Source organism: Pyxicephalus adspersus, chromosome 9 (genome assembly GCF_032062135.1).
Source record: "Pyxicephalus adspersus chromosome 9, UCB_Pads_2.0, whole genome shotgun sequence".
Classification (NCBI taxonomy): domain Eukaryota; kingdom Metazoa; phylum Chordata; class Amphibia; order Anura; family Pyxicephalidae; genus Pyxicephalus; species Pyxicephalus adspersus.
In genome coordinates, this window is record NC_092866.1 from 41238696 (window position 1) to 41256788 (window position 18093).

An 18093-nucleotide genomic window follows, 5' to 3' on the forward strand; every position below is an offset into this window, starting at 1 on the left:
GTTTCCAGTGGTGTGCTTCTACTTGCTTTGCCGCAAGTAAAAAATGGATAACTAGCTGAAATTGTTGGAAATATATGAGGGTTTGAAATGTAGCAGAGCAACCAAGATCTTTTGTGAGATATATTTGAAGCATACCATTTAAAAATTCTGCTCAAAAACCTATTTACAAATAGACACTTCCACCATATATGTACTGCTGTGCCCTCTTCTGTACAGCCTCTAAAACACATACTAGAACTTTGGTTTGTGCAATGCTTGAGGCGAGAGGGAACCATATACCATGGCGTCATGACCTTATAAGACGATTTTAATGTGGTCACATTCCTGGAACACCACCTCATCCTAGACCAAGTGCGAAACCATTCCTCGGTGGGTTTAGACCCTCCCAAATCTCTCTCCCATTGGGAGACATATTTATGCACATTTGGGTTAGATATACTAACAAGTTCTAAATATAAGTTTGAGATTAGTCTCTTAGTTAAAGGGGTTCTTAAACAGATCGGACCTTCATTTTCAATTGTTTTTGGGGATCTAGAGGAGACCAGCACAAATACATTACCACTAACATCTGCTTTTGACTGGTCTCTTTCTTACCATATCTGTAAGTTTATTTCTTAAGTGGATTCTGCTTATCCCTTTAATATCTCAGATACCCATTAATGCTTTACTCAATAATTTAGTGTGAATCATGAATTCTACTCTGTCTTAATGTAGAATACTCGCATGGATCATGTAGTTGAGCTGCGATTTTTTAGCAGCAATGACTAAGAATTGCCTTCAATCTGCACCATTAGTAAGCTTGCGATAAGATGTATATTTTTTTCATTCATTTTTGCATTACTCCCACGTTTATTTTCAGTATTATCCCTACCTTTTAACTTTTGTTGGGTTTAATATTATTGTTTAGGTATATTTTGTCCCTCTTGACCTTTTGAGTATCATCAACTTATACTCTTCTTAGCTCTTGTTAATGCATACTTAACTTTTAAGTGTTAATCCTGTTTTCCTCCCTTTTGTCTTGTTTTCATACCCTTTACTGGTCATTTTTACAGTTTTTTTGAGAATTATAATTTCCTTGACAGATGACCCGAGGCAGCTCCTTTTTTATTTTTACCACTATTTCTGCTAATGCTGAAGGTTGTGTCCTGAATGTAACTACCATTTAAATTTGTTATCATTTATAATCCTTTCCTCTTTTGTGCCATTCATTTTAGATTCCAAGAATACTATTAATGTATTATCATTTTCACTGGGAAACCTTTGCTTCTTTTATCCTTATGATGATATCTATATCAATTATCCTTTTGTACCCTTATAATAAATAATGTATGAAAAAGTGTACTTATTATTCATATGACTATTATGTATTGTTTATCAATCAGTGTTGAAGCACGTATTTTCTACTATCATTGGATTTAATGCTGTATTGTCTTTTATAGTGCCAAGAGTTGGTGTTTATAAAAAAATCCCCTGATGAAGCCCTTTGTGGGCAAAACGCGTAGGTGATCAAACACACTACAGCATCTCTTCTCCCTAAGTTTATCAATAGGTGGGACTCTCTAAATAACAAACAACCGCTAAGTACTTGTTTCTATGTATGGGAATCATGTAACTACGTTATTGTTGACCCTTTTAATTTATGAAAGTGTATTTTTTATCTTAAATTAGTTAAGGTATTACTAATGAAATATATAAGTACAAGGATCAATTTAATAAATAGGAAGTATAGTCATATCTGGTCAGATGCTTCCATGAATGGAGATGAATTATAAGAGAAAGCGCCTGGTGGTGGTGCTGTCATATATTTCATAAGCTACAAAACTTTACACCCTACGGTCCACAAGTCCCCAGAGGAAGCCATTAAAGGCGAAATGTGTTGGGTCACAATATTCAAGCATACAATTGTAAAGTTTTTATTAATCAGGGATTTCATGTGTCTAGTAGACTAGTCGCAACAGATCCCCTTTACACCCCTGCATAGGGGATGGGGCTCTTGGATTTTGTATAATATTATGATATGCATATGTATTGAATGTGTGGTATATGATTGTTAATCTAACTTACCACACAATACAATTCTCACAATTTGCCTACAAACCCCGTATTTTCTTAGTCTTTATTTTCTACTTACACTTACCTCTGGGGTAGGCTCATATATATATTTATCTATTAAGAACAGGTACTTTCCATTCCCCTTTTTCCCCACACACCGGGTGGTGTTTTTAATTTACCTTGTACTCCTCAAAGGGACTCTCTCTCCATGGCTGACACTAAGAGACCCCATACTATCTCTCATCCTTCATCTAGTTTTAGATGTCTCCTTCGTCGTTACGTTTTACTAGATGCATGGCATATTCAACATCCCACAGACAAACAATAGACCTTTTTTCTAACCCTCATCGTACACACTCCAGATTAGACTGTTTTTTTGTAGATGTTTCCACACAGGGGGCTACCACCTTTTTAGATAAATGTTACATTACGTGGTCAGATCATGCCCCTGTAGTATTAGTGGTGAAACTAGGTACGACCTCAGTGAGAAAATGTCACTGGAAGCGTAATGATTTTTTGCTCAAATATCCTCCGACTAAAATGGCCTTTCAGGCTTCTTTGGATGCCTATTTTTTGGAAAATGCGAAGTCGGTGGCACACACTTCCACATTCTGGGAAGCCCACAAAGCAGTTTTGAAGATCACTGCATAGTGGAATCTGGTAAACTTAAAAAAAGATGCACTGGGTTTACATAAACAGCTTGAAACATCCCTAGAACAACTTGAAAGGTCACTTTAATGGTCACGCTAATCCTACTATTACAATACTTGGAAAAGTAACAGATACGAGACACCAACTTAAGGAACTAACCCTAGGTATTATAATAAGGGTAACAAGGTTGATTCACTTTTGGCACGCCAAATTCGTGATAAAACTGCTAAATTACCTCCAATGGCTCTAAAAGTTTCTAGTGGTACCCTCCAATATGACCAGGAAATTATAGCTAAGAGTTTTGGGAAATATTATTCCACTCTTTGCAGTACGGTACATGACTCACAAAGTGGAGATTGGTCTATGCTCAGGTCACGCATTTCTGATTATCTGGCGCGCTGTTCTCTACTGGTTTTGGAAGACTCACAGTCGAGAAGCTTAATGAGCTTATCTCTTCAAAGGAAATAGCTGCCCCAATTAAAGCTCTTCCCTTGAGTAAAGCACCTGGGCTGGGTGGTCTTCCGTATCTTTATTATAAAACTCATGCCACTACCTTGTTACCGCATTTAACCTCACTGTTTAACAATTTTCTGGAGAGGGCCCAGAACCCTCAAACTATGCAGAATTCCCATATATGTGTTTCTGAAACCTGGTAAAGATCCCCAATGCCCTGCTAGCTATCAACCTATTGCTATTTTGAATTCAGATTTAAAAATATTTACTAAAATTCTGGCTACTAGTCTAGGTACATTTCTCCCTGAAATCATATCAAAAAGCCCAAGCTGGTAAAAACACTAGGTGCACAACTGACATTATTGATGCCCTGAATAAACTTGATAAAAGAGCTGTGTTATTGAGTCTGGATGCTGAAAAGGCTTTCGGTCGGCTCAGCCGGCCCTTCCTAATGCAAACTTGAGGTGGATAGGTATTGAGGGCCCTTTTTTCCAGGCTATCACAGCGCTCAATGGTGAAGCAAGCTTAACTCATGCAAACTCTCCTAAAATCGCAATTCAAAATGGTACTAGGTAAGGTTGTCCTCTATCCCCCTTTTATTTGCACTGTATCGAACCACTGGCTTGAATGATTTATCAAGACCCTGATATCAAGGGGGTCCTAATAAGACTAAGTCATTCACTATTGCTTTATATGCAAATTATGTCTTACTGACCATCACTAATCCTCCTATTACTCTCCCCAATCTTCATAGAGTACTGAGTGAGTATGGCTCCCTCTCTGGGTACAAAAACAATTCATTTAAAACAGAGGCCCTCTTCCTAAATCTACCACCTTCCCTACAACAGCAACTTCAAACACAATACTTATATTGCTGGCATTCTGATAATGTTAAGTATTTGAGACTTTTACTTACCTCATCTTATGGCTCTTTACATGCTGCTAATTATTCTCCATTATTGAAGGAGCTTACCTTTACCATTGTCTTTTTTTGGCCGCCTAGATTTAATTACAGTGTCCATCCTTCCTAAATTCTTATATCATTTTGCAACATTACCAGTTCTGATTCCATGTTCCTTGCTTGGAAGACTGCGCCCCCTAATTTTATTTAGGGTTATAAGCGACACCGCTTTTAATCAGTATAATGCTCCCTCCGAGACAGAGGAGGCCTAGGAGTTCCTGATTTGTTTTAAGTATTATCTAGCAACGCACTTACTTACTTAGTCCACCCTGCACTCTTTTAACAGATGGATGGAAATTGAAAAATTGTGGATGGCTCCTATACATCCCAATTCCTTCCTTAGAACTCACATCAGGATGGCCCAGAGGGCTTATATATGGCTTTATTGTAAAGATAAATAAGCCTTGAAGACCTCTGCTTCATTGCTTAACTCTTTTCTTACACCACACCTCCCTGATAGTCTATCCCGTCAGATGGTCCAACCCTGGACATCCAACTCTCTCTTTTAATTTAATCATATTGTGCATCCCTGCACCAGACATCTTTTGTCATTTCAGGAGTTGCGTGAAATGTTTAAACTTCATACCTGCTTTTATGGTTATCTCCAAATACAACATACGCACACTCTATCACTAAGAATTGAACATTTAGCCGTATGACAGAGATTTATTTAATTTTAAACACTGAACCAGCATGTCACTTTGTCAAACACTGATACAGTATATGCTAAAATGGGAGCGCACTTTGGGTAGATAATTACCATTAGAAATTTGGAAACTTATACGGGATAGTGCTTGTAAAAGCTTGTTTTGCACTATATATGGAAAATGCATATAAAATAATTATGCAATGGTATCTTACCCTAAGTATACTTTACGCTATTTTCTCAACTGCAAGCAATATCTGTTGAAGGTGTGGAGCCGAGATTGGCACTATATTTCACATTTTTAGGTCATATCCACTTATATCTTTTTGGACAAGAGTTAACGTCCTTCTCACTGAGATATTAGAAACTTCTTTACCACTTGATGTAGTCACTTATCTATTAGGCTTACCTATGTCTAACCTCTTTAAACTGAATAGAAAATTAGCATGTCAAATTTTACCTGCAGCTGGGTGCCTTATATCCAGACATTGGAAATCCAGTTCTCCCCAGGTATCCTTGATTAATATGCTAGGATAACGGAAGTTCAGCTCATGGAGCACCTTACGGCAAGAATATATGATAGATTCGAAAAATTCATGGAAATTTGGACTCCTTGAGACTCCGATCTGCTGCCTCCAATATGTTTCAACACATATCCACTAATTCTCATTCAGGTCCTGGTAATGTGTCCCCTTCTGTAACTACTTCTGGACTACCACCAGAAATCTCTCCTAACTAAAATGCCATACATTTGCCTTCTGTCCTACATCCTCCCTTGTTCCCATCCTTATTTCCCTCTCTCCTTTTCTTTCTATCTTTGTTCCTTTTCCGATTTACAGATGAACCTGTTTAATATTTTTTGTTGCTCTTATCTCATGATTATTGAGAAACCATTTCTGTTTATTAATATTACATAACCAAAAGAACCACACTGTTCTATTCTCTATTTTTTTTGCTGGAAATCTGTATTTTTTGTGTAATACTTATATGATGTACATGTCACTATTTCTGGTTATTGTTAAACCTATTTCTTGTATCATGCGGTTCACCTCTCTATGTTTGTTTTTTGTTTTTTCTATGTTTTGTTTGAATCAAATCAATAAAACTTACAATTATAAAAAAAAAAAGTTCTGGTGTTTTCTAGGGATTACTACAACAAGTGTTTAGTAGGTCTGGAGTACCAGTGTCACTGTTTTACAACTGCCATACTATAAACATTTGCCTATTGCCAGTACTAAAAGCCCCCTTATTCTCCCAAGAATTCACCTGCACATCTCCTTTGCTCTTCAACTAACTGTCACACTTAACAACTGGCTTTGTGGCCACACGCAAATGTGCAGTTGAGAAAATTCCTGCAAAACACTGCAACTAGCGCCATGGCCACACACAAACTGCGGAAGATAATGTATATCAGGAAAATGGCAATGACTGGTGAGACTGAAATCCACAATCTCCATCCACCAAAAAAGAAATTAGGGGAATTCTAACTTGAATTATTGTGCAATGAAACTCTGATATTTCAGAGACAGTTATCATATCATAAACATCTCATGCTGCTGCAACCCTAGTGGATTGACTGTGAAATTTATTAGGAAAGTTTGATTGAAAGAAGTGTCACAGACAATGAAAAAAATACATATCCTCTTCCTGAATGTATCACTAAATAAACACACGTCTGCAGCTTGGTACCTCTGCGATGTGTATTGAGATAGTAAAATGAATTTTTAGTTCCCTCTCTATCCCTCCTGGGTGAACTGTAAAGTGTGTTTTTATTTCCCACTCTTCCCTTTGCTCCCGACTTCTCTTCTGTAATATTTCATGCTGCAGTTGCTCAGCTAGGTTGGTGTTAGTGCTATAAGGATTGAATGTCACACAGCTTGCATCTTCTGTTAGATCACTGTTAACCTTACTTCTTTTAACACTGGCAAAACTAAATCTGAAAGTTTTGGGTTATTCGGGACAATGGCTTTTTTTTTTTTTTTTTTTTACTGACTTTTATAGAGCTAAATTTAATACAAACAAGAATCTTTGTGTGATTCATTTTTGGCAGAGCAGCTTCATTAGCCTAACACAATTTTTTTAATTGCTGACTAATAAACTTTGGCATGTTTTCTAAGTAAGACATTGATACTAAAGATGACTTAACATTTGCTGTGGCATTGAATTTAACAGTTACACGTCGCTACAGATTGACTTTTCTGATTTTTAATAATGTGTGATCTATGGTATGAGTACTTTCTTTGTAAAAAATGTAAAAACAAGGATCAAAATAATTATTATGGTCAAAGTATACATGTTGTATAGTTTGAGTTATTTCCCAAAGAGTTCTATCTTTACCTGGAGAAAAACAATCCACTGATTTCTACACTTAGGCTATTTTCACACTGGCCATGAGGTTATGGTGCATTTACCACCTCCACATGCCAGGAAAATCTTGCCTATTGGGAGATGCTACAGGTAGTTTTTCCCAGCAGCAACTCAAAAGCGAATGAACAAGAGTCAGCTGCAGTCAGCTGACAAATGTGCAGACACTGCTTCTGCTGGGGTTCGGTTGGGAAGCTTTCAAGCACCTGGCCAGGTGTCAGCCATGGGAAACCACATTTGATCTCTCCATCCCCAGGCAGGTCTGAACCTGACCTAAGGGGTATACTTATAAAGCAGTGAATTTGACAATCACAGAAACATTCTCTCATGACGTATCTTACAGGTGTATGTGTTTAAATGGCAGTAACAGATTCTTCACCAGGGAATGTTTAAATGAATGTCAGATTTACTGCTTTATAAGCAAACCCCTACTGTTTTTGCTTCTACATGTAAAACCATTATGTAAGATTGCTAAGATATATTAGCAGGTGTACAGGGGATAACAGGAAAAGTAAGTGACAAGTCTCTTTTAACTTTCCCCAAAAAAGTGTGCACCAAAAGCAATAGAGAAGTTGCCATTACTGATCCCCCTCTAAAAATGGCAGATAAATTGCTGTTCCTGGTTTTAGAATTTGCAAAGTCACTGCCCGGAAAAAGCATGCATGATAAATACATATTAGGCTTGAGCTGATCATTTTTCTGAAAGACTGAATGTCACATAGCAAAAGCCAGTGCTCAGTTGTCAAATCATTATCTGCTTCAAAAAGAGCATAATGAGTGTTACGGCCAATTAACACCAGCAACTCTGTAAAAGAGATCTAAAGCTGATAGAAAGTGTTACACTTGTTTTCTTAATAATGAAGTACTTTGTAGCTGTACCAATTTGTTAGGTACTATTATGACAGGATGACTAGCAGCTGCATTAGAAAACATATACTGAAGTTAGTGGTTCCATATCTAACAACTAGCACAAAAAAATGAATTGCTTTGCAAATAGCCTACGAACTGCTGGATTTGCTGACATAGACTTCCATTATTTGCAATTGTATAGCAGAAGCAAGACAAAACTACGCTGATGCCTAATGCTAATGTATGCTTAAAGCACATGGAAATAAATATCTTTATTTGCCTCTTAAGACAACCCATTCCTGGATTTTTTTATCCATATCCCCTGAGACTTATTCAATCAACACTTTCCCACTTTTATTTTTGTCTTTCACATTTTCATCAAACAGGTTGTTGGATGGTTATGAATGAAACATTAGGTAATTTAGTTTTAGGCTGATATGTTAGGTGGATTACCATACCCAGTGAAGTTCCAAATGCAACCTAACTAGTGACTAACAGATCTATATTTTTATCCCTGTTTCTTCTAATTTATTTATTTCAGGCTCTAAAAGATAGAACATTGTTCAATACAAAACTCCCACAATTTGTACTTACACTCAGAAGAAGGTATTTATTCTCCTTAATAGCACCAATACAGCCCAGAAAGCCCACAATCATCACGATAGTTCCTGTAGCTATCAACAGGTTGGCAGCGGACAGCGAAGGAAACGAAGAGGAGAGCGTGGCAAAGTTCCCCTGTGTGACGGCCAGCCAGATACCCACTCCAAGGATCCCACATCCTCCCAGCTGCCAAGACAAAAATATAAAGAAGAATAGTCAGGAACATTCTGTGTCCTTTTAAGTAGGAAATAAAACTGAGTTATGCAAAAATATTTATGCATTTTATATCTACAGTCATTAGAAAATGTGCATCATCTTTCAGTTTTTAGGTTTTTCATATCAGGACCTATTAAAAAAAACATCTGGTCCTTTTCAGGTCCAAAAATTCAGTAACGACCTCAGATGAACAGTAGCAGCCAGGTGTTGACAAATAAATTTACTTGATTAATTGTTTTTCAGCAAATGTGTTCAGGTATGTGTTCACACAATGCCAAGGGGGAAAGACATCAGCAACGTCTTTAGAGAAGCAATTGTTGCTGCGCATCAATCTTGGAAGGGTTATTAGGCTATTTTCAAACATCTTGAATTCCATCATTGTATAGCGACAGTTAAAAAGATTTCTCAAGTGCAAAACAAGACTACCAGGAGTCTGGTCTGCAAATTCACACCAAGGCACAGGGAAATTTCAATCAATCCAAGAGTTACATCTCTACAGGCCTCAGCATGCTAAATGTTAATATTCATAATAGTACAATTAGACAAAGAATAAACAAGTATGGCTTGTTTGGAAGGATGGTCAGAAGAAAGCCTCAGCATAGAGAAGATTTTCAGTGTTACATTTAAACAAACCACAAGGAACAATGTCCTTTGCACAGACTAGACAAAATGGAGACTTTTGGCCAAAATGCTTAACATCACATTTGATAAAAAACAAACACAGCATGTCAGTACAATTACCTCATAGCAAGTGTCAAGCACAGTGGTGGAGGAGTAATGATTTGGACTTTTTTTGCACCACATGATATGAGCACATTGAAGTCATTGGGTCTGATTTATTAAAGCCCTCCATAGCTGGAGAGGATACACTTTCATCAATTAAACTGTGTGATTCAGCAAACTTGCAATGGATCTGGTCCAGGAATAAAAACATTTGCTAACAAAATACTTTTAAGAAATTCATTCCAGGTTTACTGGATCACCCAGGTACACCGTGAAAGTGTATCTTCTCCAGTCTTGGTGAGCATTAATAAATCAAGCCTATTGAGTCAGCCATGAACTCCTATAGCTGCGTACACGCGTCAGATTTTTATCGCCCGATAATCGGCATCGGCCAGATATCGGGCGAGAATCTGGCATGTGTACAGTCAGCGTCGTTCATCGTCCGTGGATCCGTCCTGGCGGATCCACAAACGATGAACGACAGGGGATCCTAATGCAAGGGAAGGGGGAGAGCGCGCAGCAGGGTGCTGCTCCGTCGCTCTCCCCCTCCCCTCTCCATAGAGCAGAACGGTGCTGTATGTACAGCACCGTTCATGCATCGTGTAGTCCTTTGTCGTTGGAAAGGATCGTGAAAGATCCTTTCCAACGACAAAAATTGCACGTGTGTACGCAGCTTATGTAAACCCACAGTTTCTATTGTCAAATATGAGTCCATCTGAAACTTAGCTAAAAAAAAAAAGGAATCAAGGTGTTGCAAAGGCCTATTTAAAATGCAGACCTCAATCAGATGGAAATGGCATGGTAAGACTTTAAGAGAGTTGCGAATACATGAATGCCTGCAAACCTTTATTGACTCAATAAATATTGTAAGGAAGAGTGAGCAAAAATTTCTCTACAAGGATGTGAGAGACTAATAAAGCCATACAGAAAATGATTACTTGAAGTTATTACTGCTTAAGGTGATTCTGCAAACTATTAGATCATTAGCTTATTTTTTCACACATGGTTCTCTCATTTGGGATATTTTTAGTAAACAAATAACAACATGATAGAATCTGTTGTCTGTTATAATAAACCTGATTTTGGAGTTAAATAACTTCCAAACCTCCTGAGGTTAAGCCAGACAGCTTGTTAGAATAGTTTTTGATTTTGGAAAAAAATAGGTAAGAAATTCTACCAAGATCTATGTTACTTTACAAAACATCTTTACTCTCTTTAGTCCCAAGGTATCTGTAAATGTATTTGCTTCAGAGAATAACACACAGAAGAAACCTTAGCAATTGCAGCTAATCTAGATTGGTTTTCTGATGTCTAACACAAATAGGTGTAAAATGCAGTCCAGGGGCTCTATTTATAAAACAGGGAATCTGACATTGCCTCAAACATTTCCTGGTGGGAATCAATTTCTGCCACTGAAACACATGGACCTAGAAGGTTTCCACAAGGGAATGTTTGAGGAAATGTCTGATTCTCTGTGAGTAAATATGAATTAAGCCCCGGGTATACGAGTGTATTTACGCAGATGTAAAAGGGTTATTTGCTAGCATAGATCAGGAATAATCTATTCCTGATCTATGCTAGCAAATAACCCTGCAGTCCAGGGTTGTGAAGTATCCATCCATTATTCTATCTATCTAAAAAATGTCTGGGGTGTGGTAGTTACTAGCTGCATTGTGCACAGTAACAATTAGTTTAAAGCTGTACTTGAGTATTCATGATAATTTTTGCAAACCCCAAGAATCATTTTCTTGGTTAACAAAACGTTCTTGGTTCTCCCTATTTATCTGGGCAACGTGGCTTCCAGTCTTTAACATCCTAAAATTGTATGAGAGGTTTTTGTCAATGATCCTAGTTATGCTTTAATTGTAGATATTGCAGACACACCTAAAGCCAGCCTGATTTGAAATTTCATGTAGCATGTAGAACATTTTATACAAAGGAGAATAAAGTTTAAAGAGGTCTTTAATCAACTGAGATACTGAACATACAAAGTAGTCTAAAAAAACACTGACTACTAAGTTTCTCCCAATTAGGTTTGCCTGGATTCCATGTGAAATGTAATCTCTTTGCTTATGTCTTAAGTAATAAATTATTGCTTTATGCCTTTTTGTTAGGAATGTATATGGTAAAATAAATGTCTGTAATCTTTTTATGTTCCTCTGTGTACAAATGAAAGAACATTTGTTTTGTGTGTCTTTTCCCATTTCAAATGACATTATCATACAGACATGACTCTGGGCAGAAAATGCAGCTAATTGCAGCCTGTAGAATAGTTGTTAATTCTTTTTCTTTTCACCAGAGAGAAGACTTTACGGTTTGCATCTAATGCCAGGATTTCTCTCCCAGCAGGATTTTCTTGAAAGGGATTATTTTTAAATCCAAGATATGATGGTAAGAAATGAAAGATAAAAAAGCAAAGAAAAAAACACCCTTGCTCTATTCGAACACTTGAAGTGCTTCAGGAGCACATAGATAGAAACACTGGCATACAGAATGACCCTCTTGTTCTGAGTATTTACAATAAAGCTGTCATGGTCCCTTGCATGCTAAATAGGAATTACAGACATCTTCACATAACTGCAGTTTTTTCCACATAATTTTGGTAGGTTGAAGACCTTGTATGCTTTTATATGCAAATACTAACCTTAGGATTGTGGTGGCCTCCAGCTTATCTTCTATGCCTCCATATCGGTCAGAGGCCACCAATCACACTGCTGGACAAATAAGAAGGTTAAGAGAAAGTGATAGGTTTCTGGAATCCTGGGACGCTGCAGAAAATATCTTCAGATATGTGCTTGAAGTTCTTTGCGACTTTTATTTTATATGTGTGGTCAAGATAGATTGATTTTAAAGTGAATTTAGCACCAACATGTATTTACATTTTTAAAACAATCACCAGTAACTTTGTATATTTGTTGCAAATATGTGTATACAGTTGCCATAAACCATATCTGTATCATTCTCTTACTATTCATCCTAATAATTGTCTATAAGACAAGCAGGGCTTTTACATGAAGCATAAAGATAAAAATGTATAGAATGTATGTCATCTAATTATTAATTGGTTCTAGAAATAAAATCAGAAGTAGTTAGTGTGCTTAAGAAAGGAAAAATTACACTTAGCTTCTTAAGACATATAAAATTACTGGTAGTTTTACAGGAACAGATTTAAAGGCCAATATGACGCCCGAAACATGTCAATATGTTCTTTAATGTCACAATGTCAGTGAGGTCAAGTACAAAACAACCTGATCCATATACATCAAATAAAAACAAGCTGGGCACATGTTGTTGTGACAACATGAACACAATTTGGTGCAATGCATCAAAAAGAAATCCTTGACAGGGAAACATCTAATAAAGGCTTCTGTACATTTCCTCCTCAGTGTTATGCAGGAGTAAACACATCAGGTTGAGACAAAAAAAGATTAATGAATAGTAGATTTTATTTATTAAATTAAATGAGAACATTCTCAATTTAATAAACATACAGGTCATGTGCCGAAAAACAGCGAGAGAGAAATAAACAATCCTAATGTAAGCACATGCAGGGAATACACAGCATGTATTGCTGTCCTTGGTGCTGAACCTGGGTAACACATTTGCTTTTACATTCAGAAATGCATCAGTTTCAAACACTTCTTTTCTCAGTTTTAATTAGTAGAAAGCTTTTGGTCTTTTGTTGTGCTGTCAGTTTTTCTATTCAGTCTAATTTAGTTATCATAGGATTTAAAGAATTATTTAGGTACCAACAAAAACTTTTCTGATAAGTTCTTAATGCCATTGCTATCGACAAATGTATCCCTGTTATGGAAGTTGTGGGGTTTCCTAATTGTAAATAATGTTATGATCACAAATTATTTGGTGTTTATGGTTGCCCTACCCTAGGGCAACAAGGAGTCAATGTCATAATGGGTTATTGTCTAAGGGACAGAACATTTTAGACTTGTCCACAGAACAATGGGTAATATAAAAACAATCAGATCACTTCTTACAATGACTTGTTTAAGAGTAGAATTTCCTTCATATTAGGAGATTGTTCTCTAACTTTCTGGTATGACTCTGGGACTGAAAATAAATTAAAATTTCCCCAACAATACAAAGATGGCAAAAAGATAACCTAACAGGAGTTTTAACCCCTCCATACTCTTATCAAAACAATAAAAACAGTTTCTGTACATACACTTTATTCCTGTACTTTTATTGAGTAATCACAATATTAAAACACTGCTATTAAGTTGCTATGGGTTACCCTTTCTATCTCTTTTCCTATCCCACAGCTTTTGCAGCATGGCTATGACACCGCTTTCTAGCCTTCAAAGTAAACTTTTATGATTAATGGGATACCATTAATACCATATTAAGCAATAAATATATCCTGTCTCCTGAGTGGAGCGCACAAGAATGGCAGGATCTATCAGTGTCTATTTCTAAAATATGAACACTTCGATAATAAAGGCCAATTATAAGGTTTTCATGAGATGGTACCTGGTCCCGGTTAGGATCCATAAAGCCAACCTCGCTGTCCGCTGTCTCTCCTCTTTGTTTTCGACAATGTGGTCAGACTGGCACTGTACTCCATGCTTGGTGGGGATGTCCTAAGGTTCAGAGATTTTGGATCCACATTTTCAACATAATACACTCTGTCACCCAGGTCAACACCCCAAGGAAATTAGAGTGTGCTCTTTTTTCCCAAGTAGAGGATATAGCCTTGAAACAGGTAACTAGACTAATTAAATATATTCTGTTGGCTGCTCGGATTACCATTGCTCGTTACTAGAAAGCTTCCATTATTCCCCTTAAGTTCACCAAAAACAAACAAGTGGATAAGGGTCAATGACAAATTATCCTGCACTCTTAAAAACACACGTAACAAGTTCTAGAACTCTAGAACACATGGGACCAGTGGTTAGATTATAAGCAGGGACCCCTGGCCCCTCATCCCCTCCCTTGTGTTACTGTTAAACTCCTTATCCCCCTCTTCTTCTTCAATTTAAATTTTAAATGTTTTACAAAGGGGGTGAATGATTAAAAGGTACCCCTACCCCCAAACCTTTATGATCTCACTCTAAACTTGATATGTTATTGTACTTTTGTACTTGTATTATATTTTTTATGGTCTATATTGGAAAACTACTTTATCGCCTGCTGTATTTGGACTTTGTAACCTGAGGTGTTGAACTAGGTTAGACCTCATATGTTTATTCTACTGATGTCTGGTTACTGGTTGGCGCTCTTCTTCTTTTGTTTTGAACACCCTATTCGCCCCCCCCCCTCTTTTTTTTAATTTAATTCTATCTTTATTTTTTTTTCTGTTCCTGTTATTCTATGCAAATTTGTTTAATGATATTGTTAATTTTCTTTGAAAATTTCAGTAAAAACTTTGAAACAAAAAAATATATCCTCTGTACAATAGCCTAAATAGTGGTAAAATTCTCATGAATTTGCTGTCCTTCTTGGTAAGCAATAATTAAAACCTCCTCAATTATCAAATGCCAAATTTATACTAGTAAACATCTGTATAAATATCTGTGTTCCCAGTAAAATCCCAAGAGGAAGCTAAGAGAACTGATTCCAATCTGTTTTCTACACCTTGCCGTCCCATTTTCCTTCTTCTGGCTCCCTCATATCTGTTTTCTGTATCTCCTTCTTCATGTATTTTAGCTGCTTCAATCTGTGCTTTTTTATCCTTCTCCATTGCCTCCCCCCCGCATTCCCTCTCCCCCACCTCACCGTTTGACACTCTCTCCTTACCGCCTCACTCCTTCACAGTAGAAGTCGTCCCTTAGCATGATTAAACTTTCTGCTGCCTGTGGTGCTTGGGATGCTTCGAGGATAATATTTATTTTTATGAGGAACACTTTTTCCACAGTCTGCTGTACAGTATGAATACAGAAGCACCTCCAAAAGCAGCAAAAAAGGACAGGGAAATGAGGTGTTGCACCACTGACAATGATTCATATTTATGCTATGTTACATCAAGGGCTATTAGATTGCAAGCTCTGCACTTTGAGGTGTGACTGATATAGATGAAAGGATTCAGCCCTCAGCAATGATGAAGGCTGCTCAAACCAGAACAAAAAGATTGAATGCAATAACCTAGGCAGAATCAAGGCAGAAGCATGAAGCTTCAACTGACCAGAGTGAGATGAGACATGGGAGATGTGTGCAATATAGTTTTATAGGTTAAAAAAAAAGACATAAGTCTATCAAGTTTAACCATATGGATAGTTATATGCACTCAACTACTATTACACATGAATAATGTGAACATAACAAAATTGTTAGGTCATAATTAAAAATAACTTGATAAGAAATGTCTGAAACCTGTGAAGTAACACATGTACACTGTTAAGTCACTGAGAAAATGTGTAGTTCTGTAGTATCTGTCTTTTACGTTAGGCACCTCTACCAAACGCAGACAACCAAGCCAGATCGTTGACCTCCGCAGCAGCAATAGAACAGCTTGGTCTAGAACACACCCCCAGCTTGCTGATTGGACAATAAAAAGCAACATGATGATGAGTCTAACTCTACATATTCTGGCCTCTCCATCAGCAAGTTTACTTTTGATGCACCCTACTGTCACACCTACCCCTTCCCCTGTTAAGCACAGACGCCTCTCTCCTGCGCATGCGGGAAGTTTTAACGCTGGGTGTGCCTCTGTTTCCAAGCTTTATCAATTCCGTTCAATCCGCTGGCCAATCAGAAAATAGCCTCTGCACCAGCCCTGGCTATTTAGCTTGCTCACGCACTGCACTAAGTGTTCGTGCAACAAGTCTACACTAGTGCCAAGCCCCCTCTGTGAGCTAGTTCCTGTACACCTGTAGCCTAAGTCAGTTTTTCCTCTGTCCAGCTTCTGTGTTAAGCCTCCGTTATCCAGTCTGTTGGTTCCCAGCCAACTTCCCTGTGCTGGTCCAGTGTTCCTGTCTGTGGATATCCCTGAGTCACCTGTACCTTTTGTCGTCCAGTGTCTCCTGTGTTCCCTATGCCTGCAGTGGCCCCTGTGTCACTAATGACTGTCTGCTGGATCACTGGCTATTGACCCCTGGTGTGTGCCCATACCTCTCTTGTTTGCTGCCTGCCTCGACCCCCCGGCTTTCCTTGACTATCCGCCTGTCTTGTGATTTTGTACCGTACTGGTTCACCTTGGTGTGCCCAAGGACAGCAACGTGACAACGACCAGCGGCGCAACATCCTCACCATCAGAGGCTCTGGAGAAAATCTGGTTACTGCTTAGACTCTGCAACTTGGCCCTTACCAGGGTCACACCACCTCCGTGCAAGCCATAGTGCCCCCAGCAGAACCTGAAAAACCTGGAGTTCATTTATAGAGATGCTGTTTGTTAAGGACAGTCATGGTTTCAACCAAGGGATTTAGAATATATAGAAAACAGCGATGGAAACAAAACACTATCATGATGTTGAATTTATCAGATAAACTCTTAATAGGTAAGTGGTAAACAAGAAAGTCACTCCCATGAGAAGAGCAAGTTCATTAAGGTTTTGTAGATTTAACCTGCTTTCTAATTAAAAAGTCTCCTAGTGAAGTTGCTTTTATCAATTTGAACACTACTGTGATTGTCAGATACTGTGCTAGGCAAATTACCTTATTTTAATCTTGCAAAGTTTAGTCATCATATTTTATTTTGATTTTATTTTATTTCCATTACTGCATAGAGGCCAACTAACACAATGTATATTATAGCACTATTCACAGTAGCTTTAAGAAAATAACAATTTGGAAAATGTAGTGACAAATATATTAAGAAAAACTTCAAACATTTGTGATCAGGTAGAGCTTTATTGCAGAAAGAGGCAATAAAACATTCCTACCTGATTGTTTACTTCATCTGTCAAAATTGGTGAGCTGCACATGCGCATCCCTGCTTCCCTTGCAGCTGCCTGGACAGAAGGAACATTATCCCAGCCTGGACAAAGATCGAAACAAGGAAGAAAAAAAAGAAGAAGATGGCAGAACCCACCATGGAAAGGAGACAGGTAAGTTTAAAATGGGTTCAAAGCCGCTTGATTCGGTTTATATATTCTCTACTGTCTAATTTTTCTAAACAATGGAAGGGAATAAGTTTATCCTCCTTATCTGCCTTTTTATGATATGAGTGTAGAAGGTGGCCTCCCCTATAATGAACAAGGATAAATGTTCTTATACGAAAGAAAAAAGACGGGGTTTACAGGCCAATGTTTCAAGAAAAATGTACCGGTAATATGTATTTATAAAATAACATATACGCAATTAACAAGGATAATGCAAAGTCCACCAACCCATTCAATTTTCATGGGATGGTATTTGACATATTATACATAAAAGGTGTTGACATTTTTTGGTGAACCATTTAAGTATTTGAAACCCAACGTGTTTTCGCCACCTCAGGGGTATATGGTAGCGACTTTACGTTCTATACAATAAATATAATGAACGATATATATATATATATATATATATATATACCGTATTTTTCGGACCATAAGACGCACTTTTTTTCCCCCTAAAGTGGGGGGAAAATCAGGGTGCGTCTTATGGTCCGAATGCATATTTTTTTACTTACCTGTATCCCCGC

At 37.6% G+C, this 18093-nt stretch overlaps 1 protein-coding gene across 1 annotated transcript in view; it reads right to left on the reverse strand.

Moving 5' to 3' along the window:
* The window catches only part of TSPAN4 (tetraspanin 4), a gene marked incomplete in the record, with an annotated part of 150403 nt that overhangs the window by 60214 nt on the left and 72096 nt on the right, over positions 1-18093 (reverse strand). Inside the window, 1 exon segment of the mRNA XM_072421689.1 lies at positions 8571-8762. Coding sequence (XP_072277790.1) covers positions 8571-8762 — 192 coding nt within the window.